Source organism: Lissotriton helveticus, chromosome 1_1 (genome assembly GCF_964261635.1).
Source record: "Lissotriton helveticus chromosome 1_1, aLisHel1.1, whole genome shotgun sequence".
In the NCBI taxonomy this organism is placed as follows: domain Eukaryota; kingdom Metazoa; phylum Chordata; class Amphibia; order Caudata; family Salamandridae; genus Lissotriton; species Lissotriton helveticus.
The window spans coordinates 1,300,702,526-1,300,725,043 of record NC_136057.1 but is presented as its reverse complement, the minus strand read 5'-3'; the positions used below and the strand labels follow the sequence as shown (position 1 = coordinate 1,300,725,043).

At 48.3% G+C, this 22,518-nt stretch overlaps 1 protein-coding gene across 2 annotated transcripts in view; it reads right to left on the bottom strand.

Moving 5' to 3' along the window:
* Positions 1–22,518, bottom strand: part of EVI5L (ecotropic viral integration site 5 like) — a 1,151,000-nt gene that overhangs the window by 111,714 nt on the left and 1,016,768 nt on the right. For both annotated transcript variants that reach the window (XM_078681273.1, XM_078681266.1), the window contains 2 exons: positions 2,632–2,790; positions 590–736 (listed from right to left, as the gene is read on the bottom strand). In XM_078681273.1, coding sequence (XP_078537399.1) covers positions 590–736; positions 2,632–2,790 — 306 coding nt within the window. The remainder of the gene's footprint in view (positions 1–589; positions 737–2,631; positions 2,791–22,518) is intronic.

Here is a 22,518-nt window from a genome sequence, read left to right as displayed (position 1 = left end):
GCATTGGGCTGTTTCCTGTAATCAATACAACATTTTGCCCTTGATTCCCAATAGTTACTATGAACTGAGATATTTGTCTCATGCAGTCATGGTGCTCAGGGTTCATTGTAATCATCTTACACATTTTGACCTTGGCTTTCTGAAGTGACCCTAAGTATCAGAATTTCTGAGAGTTGTGAAATTTCTTTGAGCACTAGTTTCGTGTAGTCACGCGCACAATTAATATTTGCTCTCCTTAAGTTACCCTACTCATTTGGTAATTAATTTTCGTGAGGATACTCTGCACAATTGGCTCTTGATTTCCAATAGTAACTGTGTTCTTTGCTTTCTGTAGTCACTGCGCATTTGGTGTTTAATTTTCATGGGGTTACCTTGCACGTTTGTGCCCCAGTTTCCTATAGTCACCCAGCTTTCTTTCCTCTTGTCTCTGTGCATTTGGCTGTCGGTTTTCTGTAACAACTTAGCATACTGGGCTTTCTGTTGCTGGTATTCACTATACACGCTTGTTACTTGATTTGCTGCACTTACTATGCATCCTTTTCATTGTTTTCTACTCTCAAGTTGCATTACGCCCTGTTCCCAAACTCACCTTACACTCAGATACAGCATGCTGCCGCTTTGCTTCGCTCAGTTGTGTCTGCAACCCCTTGTTCTGAGCTGTGGCAGACTGCAACTTTTCTTGCAGCTCCCTACATTCCAGCTCCTTACGATTCAAGAGATTGCCGTTTATCTGATTCTGAAATAAAGTGAAAATACAGATCCATGAGTTCTGCCAAAATATAACCGAAAACAGGAAATGCGATATTTATGAAGAAATTATCTAAGAGAACAACTAACTGTGCCTCTCTTCAAACAAAAACCATACTTCTCAATCCTAAAAGCCTTGATTTTTAGGTCTCGTCTAGGCAGCGTTCATGCGCTGCTCTAGGAGAGGGCCTTTAGCAATCTGTCTTGACTTTTCAAGCACTCGCGGCGGCATCCACCTTGCGGAAGCGAGCAGCGGCGCGGCCACGTTAATTACAAACAAATGGCCCCTGCTCACCGCTGCTCGTTCCCGCAAGGTTCGCTCAGCATTCGGTGTCGCATGACACTTCTGCCGTTCTCCACTTCCTCAGTGCCTTGCGGTTATGAGCAGAGCTGCTCGCTCCCGAGCTACCTAGGACTGCACTCTTCTAGTTTGGGTGCTTTCCCTTCTTGGTTAGCTACTGAACAGAAGGGCCCCATTGATTTCGCCGTATTGTTGTCTTTTTTTATTTGTTGCAGCATGTCGTCTGCTGCTTTTACAAATAAATGTTCCCCATCAAATGGGCTGTTGACAATGTTACCCTGTACCCAATTCTTGAATCCTGACATACTTACCCATGCATGGCATCTTAATATTGTACCTATCACCAACTGTCTTGGTGCTGTATCTTCAGCTTCAAGTGCTGACTTTAGGCATGTGTCTGCAATGCCTTTTGCCTCTTCAGCTAGGGCGTTTGCTCTTTTCTAAGTGTTGTTCAGGCGGTTGTCTCATTAGCTCCACCACCTCTTCCCAGTTCTGATGGGCATATCTATTTAGCACATTTCATGGGGTTCAATTTCAAGTAGGCTTAAGGCGTCCACTTGAGTATGATGGAGGCGGTATCTCATGCTCCCGATACTGCTGTCCATTGATACCACTCCCATAAATACTGCAACCCACAGAGGAGGGGTTTACCAGGGCAACAGGGGTAACAGAGCAACACAACTAACACATGTTCGCTCCCAAACAAACACCATCCCAAATACAGTGACGATGCTGCTGCTTTTTGTTCTGGTGTGAGGTAAGCATGCACTGCTGCTGCACTTGTTCCGTGTACGTGAGGAAGCATGTACTACTGGTGCCTTTACCGTTACTATGATGTTTGTGTGGAGGAAGCTTGCACTACCGCTGCACACGGATCGTGCTTAGTCTCCATCTTTACCCCTGGCTGCCTCAGTTCTTTTGCTTTTCTGTTCTACACCACTTGCTTAAAACAATAAGCATTAGCGTAGCCAATAGGTTTCGCCTTTGGGACCTTTTAAGTGTTTAGCCATGCAACAGTTGATGTTGTTGCACCAAGGATATTGTGATGCATAACTAAATACTTATCAGGTCCCAAATGCGAGACCTATTGGCTATGCCAATGTTTGTTCCTATTATAAAAATTGCCACAAAAATTATAGCACAATGATGTAAACATTTGCTTACTTTTGGCTGTAAAAACAACTAACAGAAAACCAAAGAAATATTTTTTTTAACTTGATGGTGTGCACCAAGTTTAAATTTGCGGTTTAAACACTTTTTCTTCACATTTCGGGGTATGGTGGGACCTTCTGTTAACCCTACCTTTCTGACTGGACTGGAACATTCCCCTTTTCCTTCGCTCCATCACTCACAAGCTATCTTTCATGTGCCTCCCCTTTTCCACTTAAAACTTGTCACAGACGCACACTTTCAGTGGCACGCTGTGCCTTTCTTTCTCCCAAAAAATACTACCAATGCCAAGAGAAACTTAAACCAATGATTTTTGCATCCATGTGTATGTTGGCAAATAGTTTAAAAAAACATATATTTTCCCTTGCACACCCCACATATCAGGCTTGATCCAGGCGGAGGCAGACGCTTACTTGGCTTTCTAGCTCGACCACTCGCTGCCGAAGCTCCCGGCTCTCTGCTTGGAACTGTGCCTCCCGCAGGCGTATTGTCATCAGCTCGTCCTGGAGGTCGGACACCGCGTTCTTCCGTGGAGATTCCTTCCAGCGCCCACCACTTCGCGACGTGTGAGTCTGGAGGCACAGACACCCAAGGGGAAAGAATACAAGGCAAATTAATCAAAGAGAAACTGTATGCCGCTGTTTGCTGTGCCAAATCAGAAACACCAAACGTGGCATTACTTTGGGTCAGAGTTCAAGGGTGCCCGGCACTAATGGACTAGGTGGTGCTTCTCCACCTTAACTCTGAAGTGCTTAGTTTTTTTTAATGGTACACAGCTTGGTTGTTGGGTAATGACATCATCACGCTAACATAAAAGCACTGAATTGACGATCCCTGACCCTTTTCCGAATACAAACTCATTTGAAGACAATGACAGACTTATTTTTTCTACTGAAAAAGATGCTATTTTCGTTGTGCTCGAATCACCAAGGTTAAACGAAATGCGACATACCTATATGATAATATGCGGCCCCGCTATTCCTACTCACCAAACAGAATAAGGGAAAGTAACAATGAGCCGAAAAGTTGCGTTTGATGAGTTGGATGATCAACAACTAGAACTGGCAAAACAAATAGATCTCACTTAGTAGATCTACTGGCCGTGCCAGTGCTTTCTGACGATGCTATGCAGCATTGGCAAAAGCGAAATGCCTTTGCAGGAAAAAAGAAACAAGAATTGGCAAAGCCAATAGGTATCTAGGTGTTTGTTAAGCGCGACTACTCACCCGTAAGGGTCTCAAGGCGCGGGGGGGGGGAGAGGGGGGTATGGGGGACAGTTTTGCAGGTTTCAGTCCATCAAGGAGGGGGTCTGTCGAAGAGCTAGGTTTTGAGGTTTCTGGCAAAGATGAGGAGCAATGTTGTCTGTAAGAGGTGGAGCGGAAAGTCGTTCCAGGTTCTGGCCGCGGGGAAGGAGAAGGAGCGGCCTCCCAATCTGGTCTTTCTGGTGCGGGGGACTGCGGCGTAGGAGAGCTGGGGTGATCTTAGGATCCTTTGGGGGCGTGAAATTTGAGTCGGCTGTTCAGGTATGCTAGTCCGGTGTCGTGGAGGGCCTTGTGAGCGTGGGTGAGCATCTTGAAGGTGACTCTAGCTTCGATGAGGAGCCAGTGGAGTGTGCACAGGTGCTGGGAGACGTGGCAGTGTCTTGGCAGGTTGAGGACCAGTCTTGCGGCAGCATTTTGGATGTTCTGTAGCTTTCGGCTTATGTTTTTGTTTATTCCGGCATAGAGTGCGCTGCCGTAGTCGAATCTGCTGGTGACAGGGCGTGAGTGACGCTCTTTCTGTGTTCAAGGGGGATCCATTTGAAGGCTTTACATAGGAGGAGGGGGGTGTGAAAGCAGGGCGACGAGACAGAGCTGATCTGGCGGTCTGTTGTATTTAGCTATAAAAGTATAGTTGGTTCAGTCCGACCCCCTCTGTTTTGCCCCAGTTGGGCTGACCCTTCCCTACATGTCAACGTTCTAAGTCGCACTCCTGCCAGTACTTGACTGGCAGGGTTATGGATGTCGTGTATGTGTTCTTTTTGAATAAAGGACTTCAAGATACAGAGCGTGATTCTTGATTACAATACTGGCGACGATCGTTGGGAGGAGGCCGACGTACGACATCCCCTCCATTCGTTACCCGGGACCAGTGGGAATGAGGAAAAGTAACGTAATGAAACGGAACGTGAAGAGAGACAAGAAGTGATTATGCGGCTGAGCAAAGTGAACCTGCAAGCAACCTGAGTGAGAAAAGTAAATTACATGTGAAGGAGCAGACGGAAAAAAAGAAAAATAAAGGAAAAGTGTGTGGGAACCGGCAGGCAGAAAAGTGAAAACAGCTGCAACGGGACTGATCTGCCGGTGAAATGGGCAGCAACTGAAAAAAAAGAAAAATAGATAAGTACCCACAGCGAGACTACGCAAGTTGAGGCAAAGAAGAAATTGATTTGCGGGCGTGATGAACTGTGAATGAGAGGAGGAGACAGGTTGTGGAAAACAGCAGGCTGGAAGGAGAGAACAGCTGTGAGTAACAGTTCTGCTGGCGATTGAGCTGTGACGAGAAGAAAGAAATTACCCACAGTGTGATGGCGTAAGCAGAAATATGAAAACGTGAAACTGATCTGCTGGTGGAAACCACGGTGGTGACTGAAAGGAGGATAATAAGGAAATTAGAGGTACTCACAGTTGCCTGTGCTGTCTGAGGTGACGGGGTGACGGAAGGCTTTCCACATAGCGGAGCCATAGTGGTGATTGGCGGCATCCGTGAGAAGGGGACATGGCGCAGGGAATCTGAGGTGAGAGAAATCTCCGTGGTGTCTGCGGCAGGCGAGGCGTGAAATAGGAAGCGTAAGGAAATCCAGTGAGGAATGGTACCGCCGTGATTTGGAGTAAGGCAGCAGGGTGAAAGTCGGTGAGGCGGAATTTGGTGCGACGGCGGAGGCGGTATCCTGTGAGAGAAAGAGCCTCTGTGTGGTAGAAGGAAGCTGGGGCCAGGGTGAGACGACGGAGTAGGCTTCTCGTGTTGAAGAAGGATCCTGTGAGGAGCTGTGCCGTCGTGAGTTGGAGCAAGGCATCAGGGTGATAGACGGTGAGGCAGTATTTTGTGTGACAGCGGAGGCCAGCGGGAAGTAAGTGCAGAAGAAATCTCCAGAGAGAGACTGAACCGCCGTGTGAAAGGAGGCTGCTGTAGCCGTTTAAAACGGAGGAGGGAAGCTTTCTGTGGCGGAAGAAGTGAGGCATTTCCCGTGCATGAAGAGAGTCTAACTGAGTTGGGAGTGTTCCTGAGGAGTGGTGGTGGCCGGCTGCTACTACGTGAGGCGAGTGACAGACGCAGTGAGAATAAAGTTCCGTTGGGACAGATTCGTCAAATCCCCGCGAACATCATCAGCAGATTCCTCACAGAACTGACATAAGGAGCTGAGCTAATTTGCGGAGGAACTTATTGGCAGAACTGAAGTAGTCCCTTTTAGGATATTCATAAGGGGTGGGAGCACAGTAATTCTAGTGAGGAGTGGGTTAATATTGCTGAAGTAGAGACCCTCGGAAACTGCTGGAGAGTCTGATTGGCAGATTCCAAAGGAAAAGTGTGAGGAGAGGGGAACTGTTATATGGTGAATGGTCACACGAGTGGGTGAACATTATTTAAGTTGTGACAGGAAATAATTGTTCATGAGCAGATTATTCAAATGTATTGGTAAAGACGTATATTGAAAATAATAATTTGCAGCATTTGTGGTGGAGGGGTAAAGGTGTGAAAGAAAAGTGTAGGAGTTACGGGAGTGACTAGCTTTAGGTAGATTAGGGTGCAATAAACTGTGCCACACACTACCAGTAGGCAGTGCACTATAGGTGCAGACCAACAGGGAGCTATAACCCATTTTTTCCGCAAGTCACCCTGGAAATGGCGGCAGCAAGCATGAATCAACCGCCACCTTTCTTAACAGAGGAAGGGGAGCCAGTGCTGCCATGGAAAGATTGGAGAAAGGGTTTTGAGTCATATGTGGTCGCAATAGGAGCAAGTGGGTTTTCTGCTGTCAGGAAGCAGAACATACTCCTGATAAATCTAAGAACGGAAGGAAGGAAAGTTTTTGACAGCCTACCAGATTTGGAAGGAGGGGTAGGTGAAGGTGAGGACATGGATATCTACGATAAAAGCTTAAAGAAACTAGAATTGCAATATGCAGACAAGATAAATGTAGTGTTGGAAAGACACAAGTTTTATGGAAGAGTGCAAGGGAAGAACGAGAAAGTAGGAAACTATATAGCATGCTTGAGAGGATTAGCGAATACGTGTGAATTCAATGATCTTACCGAATCACTTATAAGAGATCAACTGGTGAGGTGCACCAACAACAAGAAAATTCAGGAGAAGTTGTTGGTGGGGAATCCTGATTTGAGAAATGCCATAGATTTAGCCAAGAGTGTAGAACACACCGCAGAATGCGTGAAGGAAATGAATATAGTCGAGGGAGGTAAGGTGAATGAAATTGGTGGTAGCTGGGAGGTCAACCGAGAAGTGTATGCTGTAAAGAACATAAAGAGCAAAGACTCCTATAGGGAACAAAAGGAAGAGAAGTATAAGGAAGAAGATAGACTTAAATGTTTTAGATGCGGGAGTTCCAGACATTTCGCGAATAGTACCAGATGTATGGCAAGATCAGCAACGTGCAGGAATTGCAACAGGAAAGGGCATTAGGAAAGAGCATGCAAAGATAATCCAAGCGTTAAATCTGTGAATCTGGTGAGCAACAGTGATGAGTGTGAAGAAGGGTATTTGTTATCCATTTGCAATAAGGATGTAGACTCTGTGAAGAGAAAATACTTACCAAAATGTGTAATTAATCTCAATGGTGATATGATAGAAGTATTTCCAGATTCTTGTTCTCAATTTACTATCATCAATTTAACGACGTACAAGGAAAAATCTGGGAAAAGGGGCTTAAGGTTGATGGAACCTGATGTGTCCCCTATTGGCTACAACAAGCAGAGAATACCACTAGAAGGAATGTTCATAGGGAAAATATCCTTTAAGGGAAGAAGCACGTTAGGAAAAGTCCTAGTGGTGATAGATGGTCTAAATTTGCTGGGATGGGCTCAACAAAAAGAATTAAGGATGATCCTAGATTCTACTAGTGAAGAACCAGTCATGATGTCAAGTAAAAGGGAGTGTGGTGAAGAGATGATAGAAGGGAAAGATAAGATGTGCAATGAGAAATCTATTGTGGAAATGGGAAGCTCTGAAGGAGTTCAGAGAGAGTATGTAAGGCAGGAAGAGATAGAACCTGTAGGGAACTCAAGTGGAGTCATGCCCATAGTAGTAAGAGCTGAAGAGGGCACCAATATAAAGGTGCTAACCAGTGAGGAAGGTAAGCATAAAACTATGAGGGTCCTTCCTCGAGGCCAGTGGGTCATTGACGAGGACATGGTCATGGCTATGGATATTAGCACTAGGTGGGGAGGGACCACCCCTAGTCAAGAGGTAGAGGAGGAAGAAGTGGAAATGAGTGTTGATCCTAAGTTCTTAATTGATCTAGGAGAGCAGGAGGAAGATATTGAGGAGGAAAGAAAGGAACTAATTATCCAGGGAAGGAACTTGGATAGAGATTGTGAAACAGTACCCCAAGAGATCAAGAGAGGAAGGGTTGTGACTAAAGCCCAGATGGGTCAATTGGATTGGAATTCTATGATAAACGTAAAGTATTCTAGACTGTACAGGTGTACTGAGAGTGAGATGACTGCAGTAGGCAAGGAAGTCTGCATGTTGACAGTTGAGGCATCCACCTCTGTTTATGAGAAATTCGTAAAGGGCAGAGTAGGACCTTGGGAGGCTAAAGAAGTGGAAGCAAGATGCAACGAGCCCCAAGGTGGGGGGTTTGACATTTCTGTGGAGGAAAAATGTGTAGAAAAGGAGACAATCGACTTAGTAACAGTGGGTTGTCAAGGAAGGTTAAGGAATGAAGGAGCACCTCTAACATTGGTGTTGGAACAGGAGATTCGGATTTGTCCACTCACACATGAGGGAGGGACATTGTAAGGGAGTTGCATCTGACAAAGTCCTGCATTATATCGTACAAGAATAATAGAACATTTAGAAAGTGATCTGATGTTCAAGGAGACTTCACATATGGTTAGTAACATATGGTCAACTGGAGGAAAGCACTTAAGGAAACTAATTGGGTGTATCTAACCTTATCAGCTGAAGAGCTTAGGCCATCCACGAGGAAATTACGGAAAAATAGACCAGGCACTAGCAAAGGAAGCCTAACCCCTAAAGTTAAGGAGGAGGACAAGGTGACACGGGAAAGTACCAGGAAGATTTAGGAATGTTAGTTGGGGCATCTTTATGCCAGCCCTTCTATGTCGGGGAAAGGAATTTGGGAGCATGCCTACAAGCAAAAGTTGGTTACTTATATCTGTGTCACTGAAATGTTCAAATGTTGTCTGCAGACCAAAATTTCATCTCGTGCTGTAACCCTGGTAAGCTAAGTATTATGGGGTAGGAGATGTGTTGTATTTAGCTATAAAAGTATAGTTGATTCAGTTCGACCCCCTCTGTTTTGCCCCAGTTGGGCTGACCCTTTCCCTACATGTCAATGTTCTAAGTCGCACTCCTGCCAGTACTTGACTGGCAGGGTTATGGATGTCGTGTATGTGTTCTTTCTGAATAAAGGACTTCAAGATACAGAGCGTGATTCTGGATTACAATACGGTCCATTTTGAGCTATGAGTCCTGGATGATTCCCAGGTTGCGTGCGTGGTCTGTGGGGGTGGGTGGGTTTCTGAGGGCGGGGGGCCACCAGATGTCGTTCCAAGAGTCTGGGGTTCGAACCATGATGAGTACTTCCATTTTGTTTGTGTTTAGTTGTATGCAGCTGTTTTTCGTCCATTTGGCGACGGTTTCCATGCCTTCTCGAAAGTCGTGTCTGGCAGTGTTGGGTTCGTTGGCTAGGGAGAGGATGAGTTGGGTGTCATCTGCGTATGACACAATGTTGAGTCTGTAGGTTCTGACGATGGGGGCGAGCGGAGCCAGGTAGACGTTGAAGAGCATAGGGAGGATCCCTGGAGGACTCTGAAGTTGGTTGGTGTGTGGTCCGAGAGGAAAGGGGGGAGTCTTTCCTGCTGCGTTCTGCCGAAGAGGAATGAGCGGATCCAGTCAAGGGCTTTGTCTTGGATTCCTGCATCGTGGATTCTGGGTATTAGGGTGCAGTGAGAAACTGTGTTGAACGCTGCTGAGAGGTCGAGGAGGATGAGGGCTGCTGTTTCTCCTTTGTCCAGTAGGGTGCGGATGTCGTCTGGTGTGGCAAGGAAGGGGGTGTTCCGTACTGTGTTTTTTTCTGAACCCGGATTGGGAGGGGTCAAGGATGTTGTGCTCTTCGATGAATGTGGCGAGTTGGCTGTTGATGGCTTTCTCGATGACTTTCGGTGGGAACGGGCGCAGGGAGATGGGTCTGTAGTTTTTGAGGTCGGTGGGGTCCGCCGAGGGTTTTTTCAGGAGGAGGTTGCTCTCGGCGTGATTCCAGTCGCCGGGGAACGAGGCGGTTGTCAGGGAGCGGTTGATGGTTTGGCAGAGCATGGGTGCGATAGTGTTGGTGGCTCTGTTGAAAATGTGGTGGGGGCGGGGTCCGTGGGGGCTTCATCATCTTTAGTGTGTCTTCAGTGGTGAGGGCTGCCCAGTTGTAGATCGCTGGCTTCAGGGTGTCGGAGTGGTTGGTGAGGGTTCAGTGTGTTGGTTGTCTTCGTCAAAGTTGTCGTAGATGCTCTTGATTTTGTGGTGGAAAAAGTTGCTAAGTTTGTCGCAGAGGTCTTGTGAGGGAGGGATGTCGATGGGCTCGCTGGTGGGGTGGGTAAACTCCTTGGTGATGTTGTAGAGTTCGCTGCTGTTGTGTGCATGAGTGGAGATTCTGTCTTCAATCGCTTTTTTCCTCATTTTTCTGATGAGTTGCTGGTGGGCGTTGGTGGACGCTCTGAAGTTGTTGTGGGCTTCTGTGGATTTGGTGTTCCTCAAGGCCTTTTTGAGGCGGTGGCAAGTGCGTCTGGACTCTCGAAGCTCGGTGGTAAACCATCTAGCTTTCTTGGTGTGGGTGTTGTTTTTCTTGAGGGGGGCTATGGTGTTGGCGCTGTCGGAAATCCTTCTGTGCAGGGTTCGGGCTGCAGTGTTGGGGTCGTCATTTTCTGCGATGGTTGGGGTGGAGTTGCTGAGTGATGAGGTTAGCTGGTCGTCGGTGATTCTGGTCTAGTTTCGTCATGGGAGTAGGTGCTGGTGTCTGTGGATGGTGGGTGTTCTGAAGGTGAAGTAGATGCACTGATGGTCAGTCCATGGGAGTTCGGTGGTGTGGCTGAAGGGGATGGAGTTTCCTGTTATGAAGAGGGGGTCGAGGGTGTGTCCTGCTGAGTGCGTGGTTCGGTCATGATTTGGCGGAGTCCAATGTTGTGAAGGTTGTCCAGGAGGGATGTGGTGCTGGGGTCCAGTTGGTTATCGAGGTGGAAGTTGAGGTCGCCCAGTAGGGTGTAGTTGGTGGGCGCGATGGCTTGCGGGGAGATGATTGGCGAAAAGTCCGCGGGGTCCAGGGGGTCGGTAGATGGGGTCGGTAGATGGGGGTTCCTCGGAGGGTGGAGGTGGGGCTGGCCAGTATCTTGAAGTGAAGGTGTTGCATCAGGTCGGAGGGCTCATCGGGGAGTGTACTCAGGCAGAAGGTGGATTTGTGGACAATGGCGATTCCTCCTCCTGGGCGGGTGGGGCGGTCTTTCCTGGAGATCTTGTATCCTTGGGGAATGGCAATGGCGATGTCCGGTCCTGAGCTGGTGTTGGTCCAGGTTTCGGTAAAGAACGCTACGTCTTCTTGGTGCTGTGGAGCAGGTCCCAGATTTCGGTGGTGTGTTTGTGGAGGGATCGGAAGTTGAGGAGGATGCATTGCAGGGTCTTCGGTTAGGTTGTGTTCTTGCGGGCGGGTTGTGCTGGGTCCGCGGTCTTAGCGGTGCTGCAGGTGTGCAGCAGCGGTGACAGCTGAAGGGTCCGTGGGTGTCGGCCGGTGATGCTAGCTTGCAGTTGTTGTTGCGGCCTGGGTTGAGTGTGTGGAGTGCCTTTAGGTCGTAGCGTTGACGGTACAGAAATCCAGGGTTCCTGGTGCTGGTCGCACTTGGGTTGCAGGCAGGCGCAGACGGGCTTGCCTTAAGTGGGGAATGTGTAGCAACACACCTAGAGCATACTTAACACAAACAGCAATGTGGAGAGTGGGAGGCGGGAAAGAGAAGCACACGTGAGAGCAGTGTGAAGCAAGAGAGTAAAGCGAGAGAGCAAAGCAGTGGCAAGCAAATCAGAGAGGGTGGAGGGGCAGAAGCAAATGTACAAGAGCAACATTGAGCGTGGCGGCAGGGAAGCACATGAGGGAGACAACTAGAGGAGTGCTTAACGAAAAAAAAAATGAAAAGTAGTCCTTGAAAAGTAAACAGTGGAAGGAAAGCCCACACTAGCTAACAAAAAGCGAGTAAATGGATGACATTAAACCCTACCAATGGTTAGTAACAGACATCTCCAGAGCACACTGTAAGCTGACAATAGGTATTTTCACAAACAGAAAGCTGGTGCTGTCTGGTAGACAAGGCGGAAAAAGGGTACTCTGAGGTACCACACTTCTGAAAAGTATGCTTTGAATAGACCAACATCAAATTAGCTTTGGAGGCAAATAATGCAAGATCCTAATACACCCTGGACTCCATTCATTATCTTGTTCAGTAATATGGTATTCCAATAAGCCCCTTTAAACAGAGGGATGTCATCATAAATGGAAGACAGAATTACTGTCCGACCAGCCTTTCTGTCACTGCCAGATTGTCTTTAAGCCAGTTCTAACCTGCTTACATCCAGCAGAATGGTTTTAGTACCTCTATGTCAGCAGATGTCCAACTGTCTACTGTCCAAAGTGTAGGTGTTTAGCAAACTGAAATGCTACCATTTTCTACAGTGCTTTAAATGGGCCGGTACTGTCTGGTACGGAGTACCGTCACTTTTTTATTTTGACAGGGAGAGTACCGGCACTTCAAGAGAAATGCCATACTTTTAATTGGAGAGTACAGGCACTTGACGTGACGACTTCGAGTGGGAGGATGGGGACTTGAGGCTCACAGAGCGGTCGCTAGACCTTCCTCTCAACTGGGACCATGAACAAGACCTTTTAGCAGTAGTGTGATGCAGTGCAGAGTGCCAGGCTGCAAGCAGCTTTAGGGATCACTCCCTCAAAGCTTTCGGAGCCATGGCCCGGCAGTCGGAGCATGACTTTGAGTCATGGTCGTGCTCCAGGCACCAGAGGCAAACCAGGTGTAGATCAATCAACGACATGGCGCTGTGACAGGCTCTGCATGGTTTTGAATCCAGAAGTCTTCCTAGACATGATGGAAAAAATTCTACAAACCAAAAAGGAGTCAGCAAAAAAGCCTGCCTAAAAGGGACAGAGGGTAGCTCTCTTCATGGATCAGCACTTGACTGGCACAGAAAGAAAAGAACGGATGTCAGCGCACGAAGGTGATGCCTATATAGGTGACGCAGACGTTACTAAGGCGCAGACGACAACGTACTGCCGAGCCGACGGGTACCACATACTGGTGCGCAGGGGTATTCCTGGAAGAAAAATCTTACGGATCCAGTCTGATGCCTGGGAAATTCAAAGGTAAGGAATCTGTGGCTAGATGTCTCTATCAGATATATTCAGTTTGAGGCATGTGTGGCTGAAGATACAAATGCTCTGCATAGACTGTAAAGCAGCCCCCTCAGAAGCAGTGGCTAATCTGTGGATGTTGCAGTTGTTTGAAAAAGAGTGTGTAGCACTGCCTGACCTATATTGGCTTATTGGCGTGCTAAGATCTCTGATCCTGCCCTCAGGCTAGGTCACCCCCACGCCACTGCTGCCTGCTGCTCCTGCTGCCTGCTGACCCAACGCTCGCTCTCAGGCTGCTGACCCAGTGCTCGCCCTCCCCAGACGCCCCTCCCGCCCTCCCGCACTTTCCCGCCGCTGCCTCCCTGCGGCCCCAACCCCTCACTGCCCATTCGCCGCCCCGCTTCCGCCACCCAGCTGCTCCTACCTCCCGGCTCCCCTCTTATGGAGACCACGAAGCGACCGCGCAGCGGCCGCGCTGCTGGCGCGCCAAAGGCAAGCCCTTCGGCGCCTGGACCGCGCCCAGCGCCAGAACCCCAGGCCCCCGCCTAAGAAAAGCTATCCGACTGAGATACGACTCCGCAGCCCTCAACGCAATCAACACTGGCCGACCACCCGCCTGCTACCAAGCCACCCCGAAGCACACCCACGGACCCTTCACCTGCCAAGCCTGCAAATTCACCTGCCTCCGGACCTGCCCCCCACCCACCGAACACAGCAACGACAACAACAACCACCTCAAGTGCATCCTGCTCAACACCCGCTCCGTCCACAAACACGCCGTCGAACTCTGGGAACTCCTCGACACAACAGCTCCAGAGGTCGCCTTCCTCACAGAAACCTGGATGAACACCTCCTCGGCCCCCGACATCGCCATAGCCATCCCGGACGACTACAAAATCACCCGTAAGGACCGCGTCAACAAAACTGGAGGAGGAGTCGCCATCATCTACAGGAACACCATCAGCGTCACGACCAATGCCGAAGACACACTCACCGCCGCCGAACACCTACACTTTCAGATCCACACCGACCCCCAGACCACCCTCAGAAGAACCCTCGTCTACAGACCCCCGGGCCCACGAACACAATTCAGCGAGACCATCGCCGACTTCATCAGCCCGCACGCCCTAGCCTCTCCAGAGTACATCCTCCTAGGGGACCTGAACTTCCACCTGGAGAAAAACAACGACAGCAACACCACCACCCTGCTCGACAACCTTGCCAACCTCGGACTCAAGCAACTGGTGGACACGCCCACCCACCTCGCCGGCCACACACTCGACCCCATCTTCTCCGCCAGCAACCACGTCTCCTTCAGCCACTCCTCCGGACTACACTGGACCGATCACAGCTGCGTCCACGTCACCTTCAAAAAGACCACCTGTCACCACTAGACACCGCAGATCCCCCGCAGATGCTGGAGCAAAGTCACCACAGACCAACTGACCACATCACTGAGCCAGAGCCCACCTGCCGACAACCCCGACACCAACGACGCAGCACACAACCTCGCACGGTGGATCACCAACTGCGCCGACAACCTCGCCCCTCTGAAGAAACCCCCAGGCAAGACTAGCAACAGAAAAACCGCATGGTTCACAGACGCCCTCAAAATCGCAAAGAAATCTTGCCGAACCCTCAAGAAAGCCTGGCGCCACGAGCGGACACAAGAAAACATGACCACTCTCAAGAACGCCACCCGCGAATACCACCAGATGATCCGCACCACCAAAAGGACATTGTTCAAAGAGCGGCTGGACAACAACGCCCACAACAGCAAGGAACTCTTCAGCATCGTCAAAGAGCTCTCAAATCCCAGCGCCGGCAACAACGACATCTCACCGTCACAAGACCTCTGCAACTCCCTCGCCACTTTCTTCCACCGCAAGATCACAGACATACACGACAGCTTCGGACCCCAGACCCTGCCTCCAACCACCATACCAACGACATCCACCTCCTGCCCCAACGCATGGACCCCCATCAGCACCGAAGACACCACCCGCGTCATGAACAGCATTCACTCCGGCTCCCCCTCCGACCCATGCCCTCATCATATCTTCAACAAAGCCGACACCATCATCGCACCCCACCTCCGGAACGTCATTAACAACTCCTTCATGTCAGCCACATTCCCTGAAAGCTGGAAACACGCAGAAATCAATGCCCTACTGAAGAAACCAACAGCAGACCCCAAAGACCTCAAGAACTTCCGCCCATCTCTCTCCTCCCCTTCCCGGCTAAAGTCATCGAGAAGACCGTCAACAAACAGCTGACTGCATTCCTCGAAGAAAACAACTCGCTCGAACCATCCCAGTCCGGATTCCGAGCCAACCACAGCACCGAGACCGCCCTCATCGCAGCCACCGATGACATCAGGACCCTGATGTACAACAGAGAGACAGCTGACCTCAACCTTCCTTGACCTCTCGGCCACCTTTGACACCGTCTGCCACCACAACCTAATAACCCGACTCTACAACACTGGGATCCAAGGAAAGGCCCTGGACTGGATCACATAGTTCCTCTCCGACAGAACCAAGAGAGTCCGCCTCCCACCCTTCCGCTCCGAGGCCACCAAGATCATCTGCGGCGTACCCCAGGGCTCCTCCCTCAGCCCTACCCTCTTCAACATCTACATGAGCCCCCTCGCCGCCATCGCACGCAAGCACAACATCAACATCATCTCTTACACCGACGACACCCAACTGATACTCTCCGTCACCAAAGACCCCCTCACCGCCAAAGCCAACTTCCAGGACGGAATGAAAGATGTCGCAGATTGGATGAAGCTCAGCCGTCTGAAGCTCAACTCAGACAAAACGGAGGTCCTCATCCTCGGACAATCCCCTTCTGCCTGGGACGACTTCTGGTGGCCCACGATGCTGGGCACCGCACCGATACCTACGGACCACGCACGCAACCTGGTATTCATCCTGGACTCCTCCCTCACGATGACCAAGCAAGTCAACGCAGTCTCGTCCTCATGCTTCAACACCCTGCGCATGCCCCGAAAGATCTTCCGGTGGATCCCCACCGAAACCAGGAAGACAGTCACCCAGGCCCTCGTCACCAGCCGACTGGACTACGAAAACGCCCTGTACGCAGGAACCACAGCCAAACTCCAGAAACGACTGCAACGCATACAGAACGCCTCCGCTAGACTCATCCTCAACATCCCTCGCCACAGCCACAAATCTACCCACCTGAGAATCCTGCACTGGCTCCCCGTCAGCAAGAGGATCACGTTCAGGCTGCTCACCCACGCACACAAAGCGCTCCACAACAAGGGCCCCGAATACCTCAACAACCGCCTCTCGTTCTACAATCCCACCCGCCAGCTCCGCTCCACCAGCCTCGCCCTCGCCACCGTCCCTCAGATTTGCAGAACCACCACCGGAGGAAGATCGTTCTCCTACCTGGCGGCCAAGACATGGAACTCCCTCCCCGCACACCTTCGACTGACCCAGGACCATCTCACCTTCAGGAAACATCTCAAGACCTGGCTGTTCGAGAAGTAGCGGCACCCCCCACCTCCCCCCCTTCAGCGCCTTGAGACCCTTACGGGTGAGTAGCGCGCTTTACAAATTGATTGATTGATTGATTAAGACATCCGCACAATGTTTGGTGAAGGTGTGTGGTGAGGACCATGTATCTGCTTTACATTTGTCACCTATGGGACTGTTTCCTGGAAAAGCCACGGATACTTCCTTTTTCCTAGTGGAGTTTGCTTTAGGAGGAGTAGGTAAAAGTCTTTTAGCTTGAGCATAACAAGTTTGAATGCATTTTATTATCCAGCTGACTATGCTTGATTTTGATATAGTGTTTGATTGGTTCAGATGCTCCGTCCATCACCACCCCTTTTGTACCGCTTTGTTCGCCATAAGTTGGCAGGGTATGCTCAGACGTGAGTCCCTTGCTCACTTTGCCACTGGATTCAAGCAAGCCTGGCTGAAGACGGCTGGAATGCCAGAAACCGGTCCTCGGTAGCTTGTTTCCGGTCCAGGGAAGGCATGGCTTGGCAGTTCGGGCTGGACTGTTCCCATGAGGCACAGAGTCAGACTGATTTGCATATGGCCATGTGTGAACTGGGGTGGCAGAGTGGGCTAAAGAACGGTGATGGATTAAACCCAGATCTGTTGACTGGGTGTGAGTGTTTGATTGGTTCAGATGCTCCGTCCATCACCACCCCTTTTGTACTGCTTTGTTCGCCATAAGTTGGCAGGGTATGCTCAGACGTGAGTCCCTTGCTCACTTTGCCACTGGATTCAGGCAAGCCTGGCTGAAGACGGCTGGAATGCCAGAAACCGGTCCTAGGAAGCTTGCTTCCGGTCCAGGGAAGGCATGGCTTGGCAGTTCGGGCTGGACTGTTCCCATGAGGCACAGGGTCAGACTGATTTGCATATGGTCATGTCTGAACTGGGGTGGCAGAGTGGGCTAAAGAACGGTGATGGATTAAACCCAGATCTGTTGAGTGTTTGATTGGTTCAAATGCTCCGTCCATCACCACCCCTTTTGTACTGATTTTGATATAGGGCTGCCTTTGTGGGGAGGAGAAAAAGCAACAAAAAGTGTTTTCGTTTTTCTGAAAGTGTTTGTTCTATCAATATAGAACATAAGGGCTCTTTTTTAACATCTAATGTATGTAGAGCTCTGTCCACAATGCAATCTGGTTGTGGGGGAAAAAACTGGTAACTCAGTCGATTGGTTAAGGTGAAATTGAGAAATCACATAGGGAGAAATTTATGGTTGGTTATGGAAAACCACTCTATCCCTATGTAGTTGGAAGAAAGGTTCTTCTAAGTTTAAAGCCTAGAGCTCACAAACACGTCTAAGTGAAGTATTGCCAGCTAAAAATGGCACCTTCCAAGAAAGGAAATGAAGGGAGCATGAGTTTAGAGGTTCAAATGCAGGGTCTATGACTCTTGTGATAACACCAGTAAGGTTCTATAAAGTTGCGGGTGGAACCAGTCGGGAATAACTTTTTTGAGCTCCTTCATGAAGGTTTTAATCACTGGGGCCTTGAACAAAGAAAGGCGTTGCCTATTTTGAGGATAGGCAACCACTGCAGGAAGATATACTCTTATAGATGTGAACGGTAACCCAGCCTTATGTAATTGAAACAGGTAACAAACAATATCTTGTACAGTGGCTGTGAAAGGGTTGATTTTTCTAGAGTGACAGAAGCAGACGAAAAGTTTCCACTGTTCTGAATGGCAAGCTCTAGTGGTAGATCTACGGGACTCTTTCAGAATGTTCATACATTTTGGTGGCAATTAATGTAACCAAACTCTATGACCTCAGGAGCCAAATTGCTAGATTGAGAGTCTTGGGATCTGGGTGCCCAATTTCTCAATGGTTCTGAGTGAGAAGGTCTGGCCTGTTGGAGAGCTTCTCGTGTGGAACTACAGAGAGGTCCTGTAGTGTTGTGAACCAGGGTTAACAAGCCCATGTGGGAGCTACTAGGATCATTGTGAGAGACATTTGGCTGAGCTTCTGAATCAGAAATGGAAGGAGCGGGAGAGGAGGAAACATGTAGGTATCCCTGACCTCATTCATAGTGCGTAGCGCTTGAATAGTGGGTGTGGGAACATAGATGTGAAGTTTGGGCATTTTGCAGTTGCCAAAAGGTCTATACGAGGGAACTCCCAACTGTGGAATTATTGAAGTAGTTTAGTTTAGGGAGGTGGGTGAGTGCTGCAAGGGTTCACACACAATGAGACAGGACACAATTCTTGGTGTGGCACAAACCTATCAGGTCGTTTCACCCAAGGACCACCAAATTCAAAGCAATGTTTTGAAACTGTGATGGGTTTGTGCCTTAAACATAAATGCAGGTTTCCATTTTAAATATCGTATTTTTGTATTTATTCATTATCATAAATACAAATTAGCAAAAGAACAGCCGATACATGTTTCGCCCATATGGCCAGCAGGCCAAGGGCTTTCTCAAGGCAAATATTCTTTAAAGGTTAATACAATTGAGTCTTGAAATAAAGAGTGCTATTCGAAATGGCTGTGTCCGTACTGAAGCAAATCATCTGAGGTGCGGATGAGGATAAGTACCAGTTTCTGCGGTCAGAAGATATGGAAGTAGGACTTTAGGGTGGAGTTCCCATTCATGGACTTGATACTGCATCCTGCTTAGCAGGTCTGCAAAGTTGTTGTCCGTGCTTGGGAGATACTCGGCTATCAGGTGAATGTTGTGACACAGAGCCCATTTCCATATGGTCTGTGACAGTTGAAAAAATTGCAGAGACCGTGTTCTCCCTGTTTTTGTAGATATCACATGGCTGTCATATTGTCCTTCTAGACTAGGACAACCTTGTGCAGAAGGAAAGCTTTCAAGGCTAGATGAACAGCTTGAAGCTCGAGGAAGTTGATATGGTGACCCTGGTGCTTGTTGTCCCATATACTCTGTATCATTAGATCGTTCGGATGTGCACCCCCATCCTGTGAGTGAAGCACCCGTTTCGAGAGTTATGTGGGGAATAGGGTCCAGAAAAGGACACCACTTCAGCAAGTTTTTGGGATTCCACCATTGCAGAGAGTGATAAGTTTGGTGAACTGAATTCTCAGTGCCAACCATTGTCTAGAGGCAGTGGCGGTCGGGAGTCCTCGTGATCTGTAGGCATTATTTTTTTTTTAAGGCTCAATTCGAGACTGAGGGGAGCGTACTCACTGCATGAGAATCTAGCGTTACATTGGTTATCTTGAACTCCGAATCGGACTCCCAGCTGGCCTCAACTGAGAAAGTCTCCTCTTCAGCCACCAAAGCCTGTCGATGGTGTTCCTCCCCGAAGTCTTGATGTCTGAAGAGGTCGGGAATGTCGGTAGTGGCCTTTCGCTGCATTTCGAACCACCGTGCTCTACATGCTCTACAGTGGAGAAGTGTGGCTCACTGGTTAGAGGAGGCAGACCTGGAAGCAGAGGTCAGCCCGGGACCAGGGTTCAATTCCCGGCTCGGCGGGGTCTTGAGTCCTAAAATGTCTATGGACTCGACAATTCTCGCTCCGGTGCCTACTCGATTCACGGGTTCACACTCTGCGACTCTGGGCAATAGCTTGCCTAATCTCCACAACGGCCCCTCGCGGCGGGATGCCTGGCTTTCACCTTGCGGATATCTCACAGGGGAATACCAGGACGGGTTCCCTAAGCAAGCACTTAGAAACCGCTTGGTGATTTGCGCTATATAAATTCCTGTACATTTTACATTTTACATTCAGGGAGCCTTTTCTTTGAGCAGAATGCTCGACAGGCCTCTCAGTCGTCCTCCCTGTGATCCGGAGAGAGACACAAGTTGCAGACCTGATGCAAGTTGGTCTGTGGGTACTTTGCGTGACAACGCAGACAGAATCGAAATGGCATTTGTTCCACTACCAAGAGGGTATTGTCTGGAAACAAAACTTAAGACGGAGTTCGAAGGCCCCGAAGGGCAAGGCCCTCTAGAGATTGCAACGGAGTCGCATCGACTCGACAGTTGGTACTACTGGAACAAGCAGAGAGGGGAAATGTGATCAATAACAATAGCAACGGTAGACAGAAATAGAACCGAAAGAGAGAGCCAACAATGGGCTCGGCTTGAAGCATAAGCCCACACGTCCGAACCAGACGGCAGAGAGAAAACAATCTAACAATGGAGCTGATGCAAATGCCCAGTATCACCGAGAAGGAGGAGTCACTCTACCTTTTGACTCGAAAGACTTTCTTAGAAGAAAAAACATCTTCACACATCCGGACCGAACACAGTATGCAGAGCATGTGTATCTACACCCATGAACACGTTATTATATGATACTCTGTAATTTAAATGGTGAGTCAAAAGAAAATACAAGGTTTTTTTTTGGTTGAATGAACAACTGAATGCTAGGAATGTTTTATGCCACAAAGACTAATGGGGTAACCAGTAAGGAGAATGCTTTTTGGAAAAATGAAAACATATGCAATTATAATACTCAGCCACTGAAGGTAACACTGGAACTGATGTAAGACAATGGTTACCCAATACTCTCTAGAGAACGCATAGCAAGTTTTTTTACCATGGTAATCCTACATCTGACTAGAAAGATCAAATTATCTTTAGAGCAATTGAACCGAATCTGGGGAACTGGGTTTGAGTCTCTGCAATGACGCTGAATGAACATCCTGTGATTCTCGGCAAATCACTTAATCTCCCCGTGCCTAACAAAAATGAATGTGTCCTCATGTAATGCAACTGGTGCCATGTAAAGCGATCTAGTACCCGAATCGGGTCAAGTTCACGCTATATAAAACTCTGTAAAATAAAATAAATTAACCATTTGTACACACCTATCGCCATCATTTGACACAAATCTGAACCCAAATCATGATTGCAAGCGTTGTGGTAATGACTGCACCCATGGGTTTTTGTTCACATGGGTTTCACCTGTGTTCCATAACCACACTGAGTTTGCGCAGCTTGAAATTAGTAAACCAGGCAGTTGGCGTCCATTCTGAGGTATGTAAAACAGAAAGATACAGTGTGACAACACCTAAAGACAACCAGTAGGAAGTAGCTGGAAGTGTGCAATGACCATAAATAGGGATAGTTAACTTTTAAGGTGTCTGCCTATTCGGCTAACTAGCAACAACATACAAGCAAACGTCACAGGTTGAGTGTGTAGGGAATGTTCACATTAAATATAATACAAAAAAAAAATCATAACTTTAAAAGAAATCAGTTATCCTTAAAGCCTCACATTGGTCAGTTGATTGGTGTCCAAAGTTAACCTCAGTAAAAACCAGACCTATTTGGCAATACATTGGCCCTGGAAAAAGTAGAACAATTAAGGAATGAGGGTTATCTGCAGATTCAAGTAAATACAAATGTATACTACACGTCTGGGAAGCAAGTGTAAAACAACTATCACTTCTCGAAACTTGGCATCTCAGCGTCCCTGAACAGCATACTTCGTACAGGCAGAAATGACTACTGCACGATATGTGGCTCTTCCATGCCGCTAAATTTCAAATAGCCTCATTTGCAAACCTCTCGCCAGACCACGACAAAGCAGTGAAACATTAGAGGCCCAGGTTGTAAAGCAAGGCCAGAAAAATAGTCAACTGAGCTAGCTAGAGGTTGTGGGCTGTAATCAGAATAATCCCCCTGTTGTTTACTGTTCATCTGTGAGGACTCCAGGCTTTTCAGTTATATCGGAGGCGTGGAATACTGATGGAGAGAAAAAGGCAGGACTCTGCCTAATCCTTTCAAGGAGTTTATTAGATTGGAAGGCAGCACACGACATTCCTGTTAATGTCCTAGGCCTCTTTATATACCACCACAGCCCAAAAAAGCAAAAATAAAGAATAGCATAATTTAACCCCTTACAAGAGGAAGGAAAAAAATCACTCACATTCTGACAACATATACTCCTACCAATCTTTATGTTTAAATGGTTTATAGCCAGGCCTCATGGGTGTTGCCACGATCAAATGATTTTTACACATACTTTGATGAAGTGTATTAGAGATTAGGATGCTTCCTGCAGAAAGATCATGAACATCAAAATCAATATCACGGAAATAAAATAAAATAAAGTGATCCTTCAAGAATGGAAAAAGTAGACACCGGAATAAAAATCTTGGACATTTCAGTAAGAGGAACAGACAAAAATGTACAGATAAATACCATAGAGTCATTAGACAG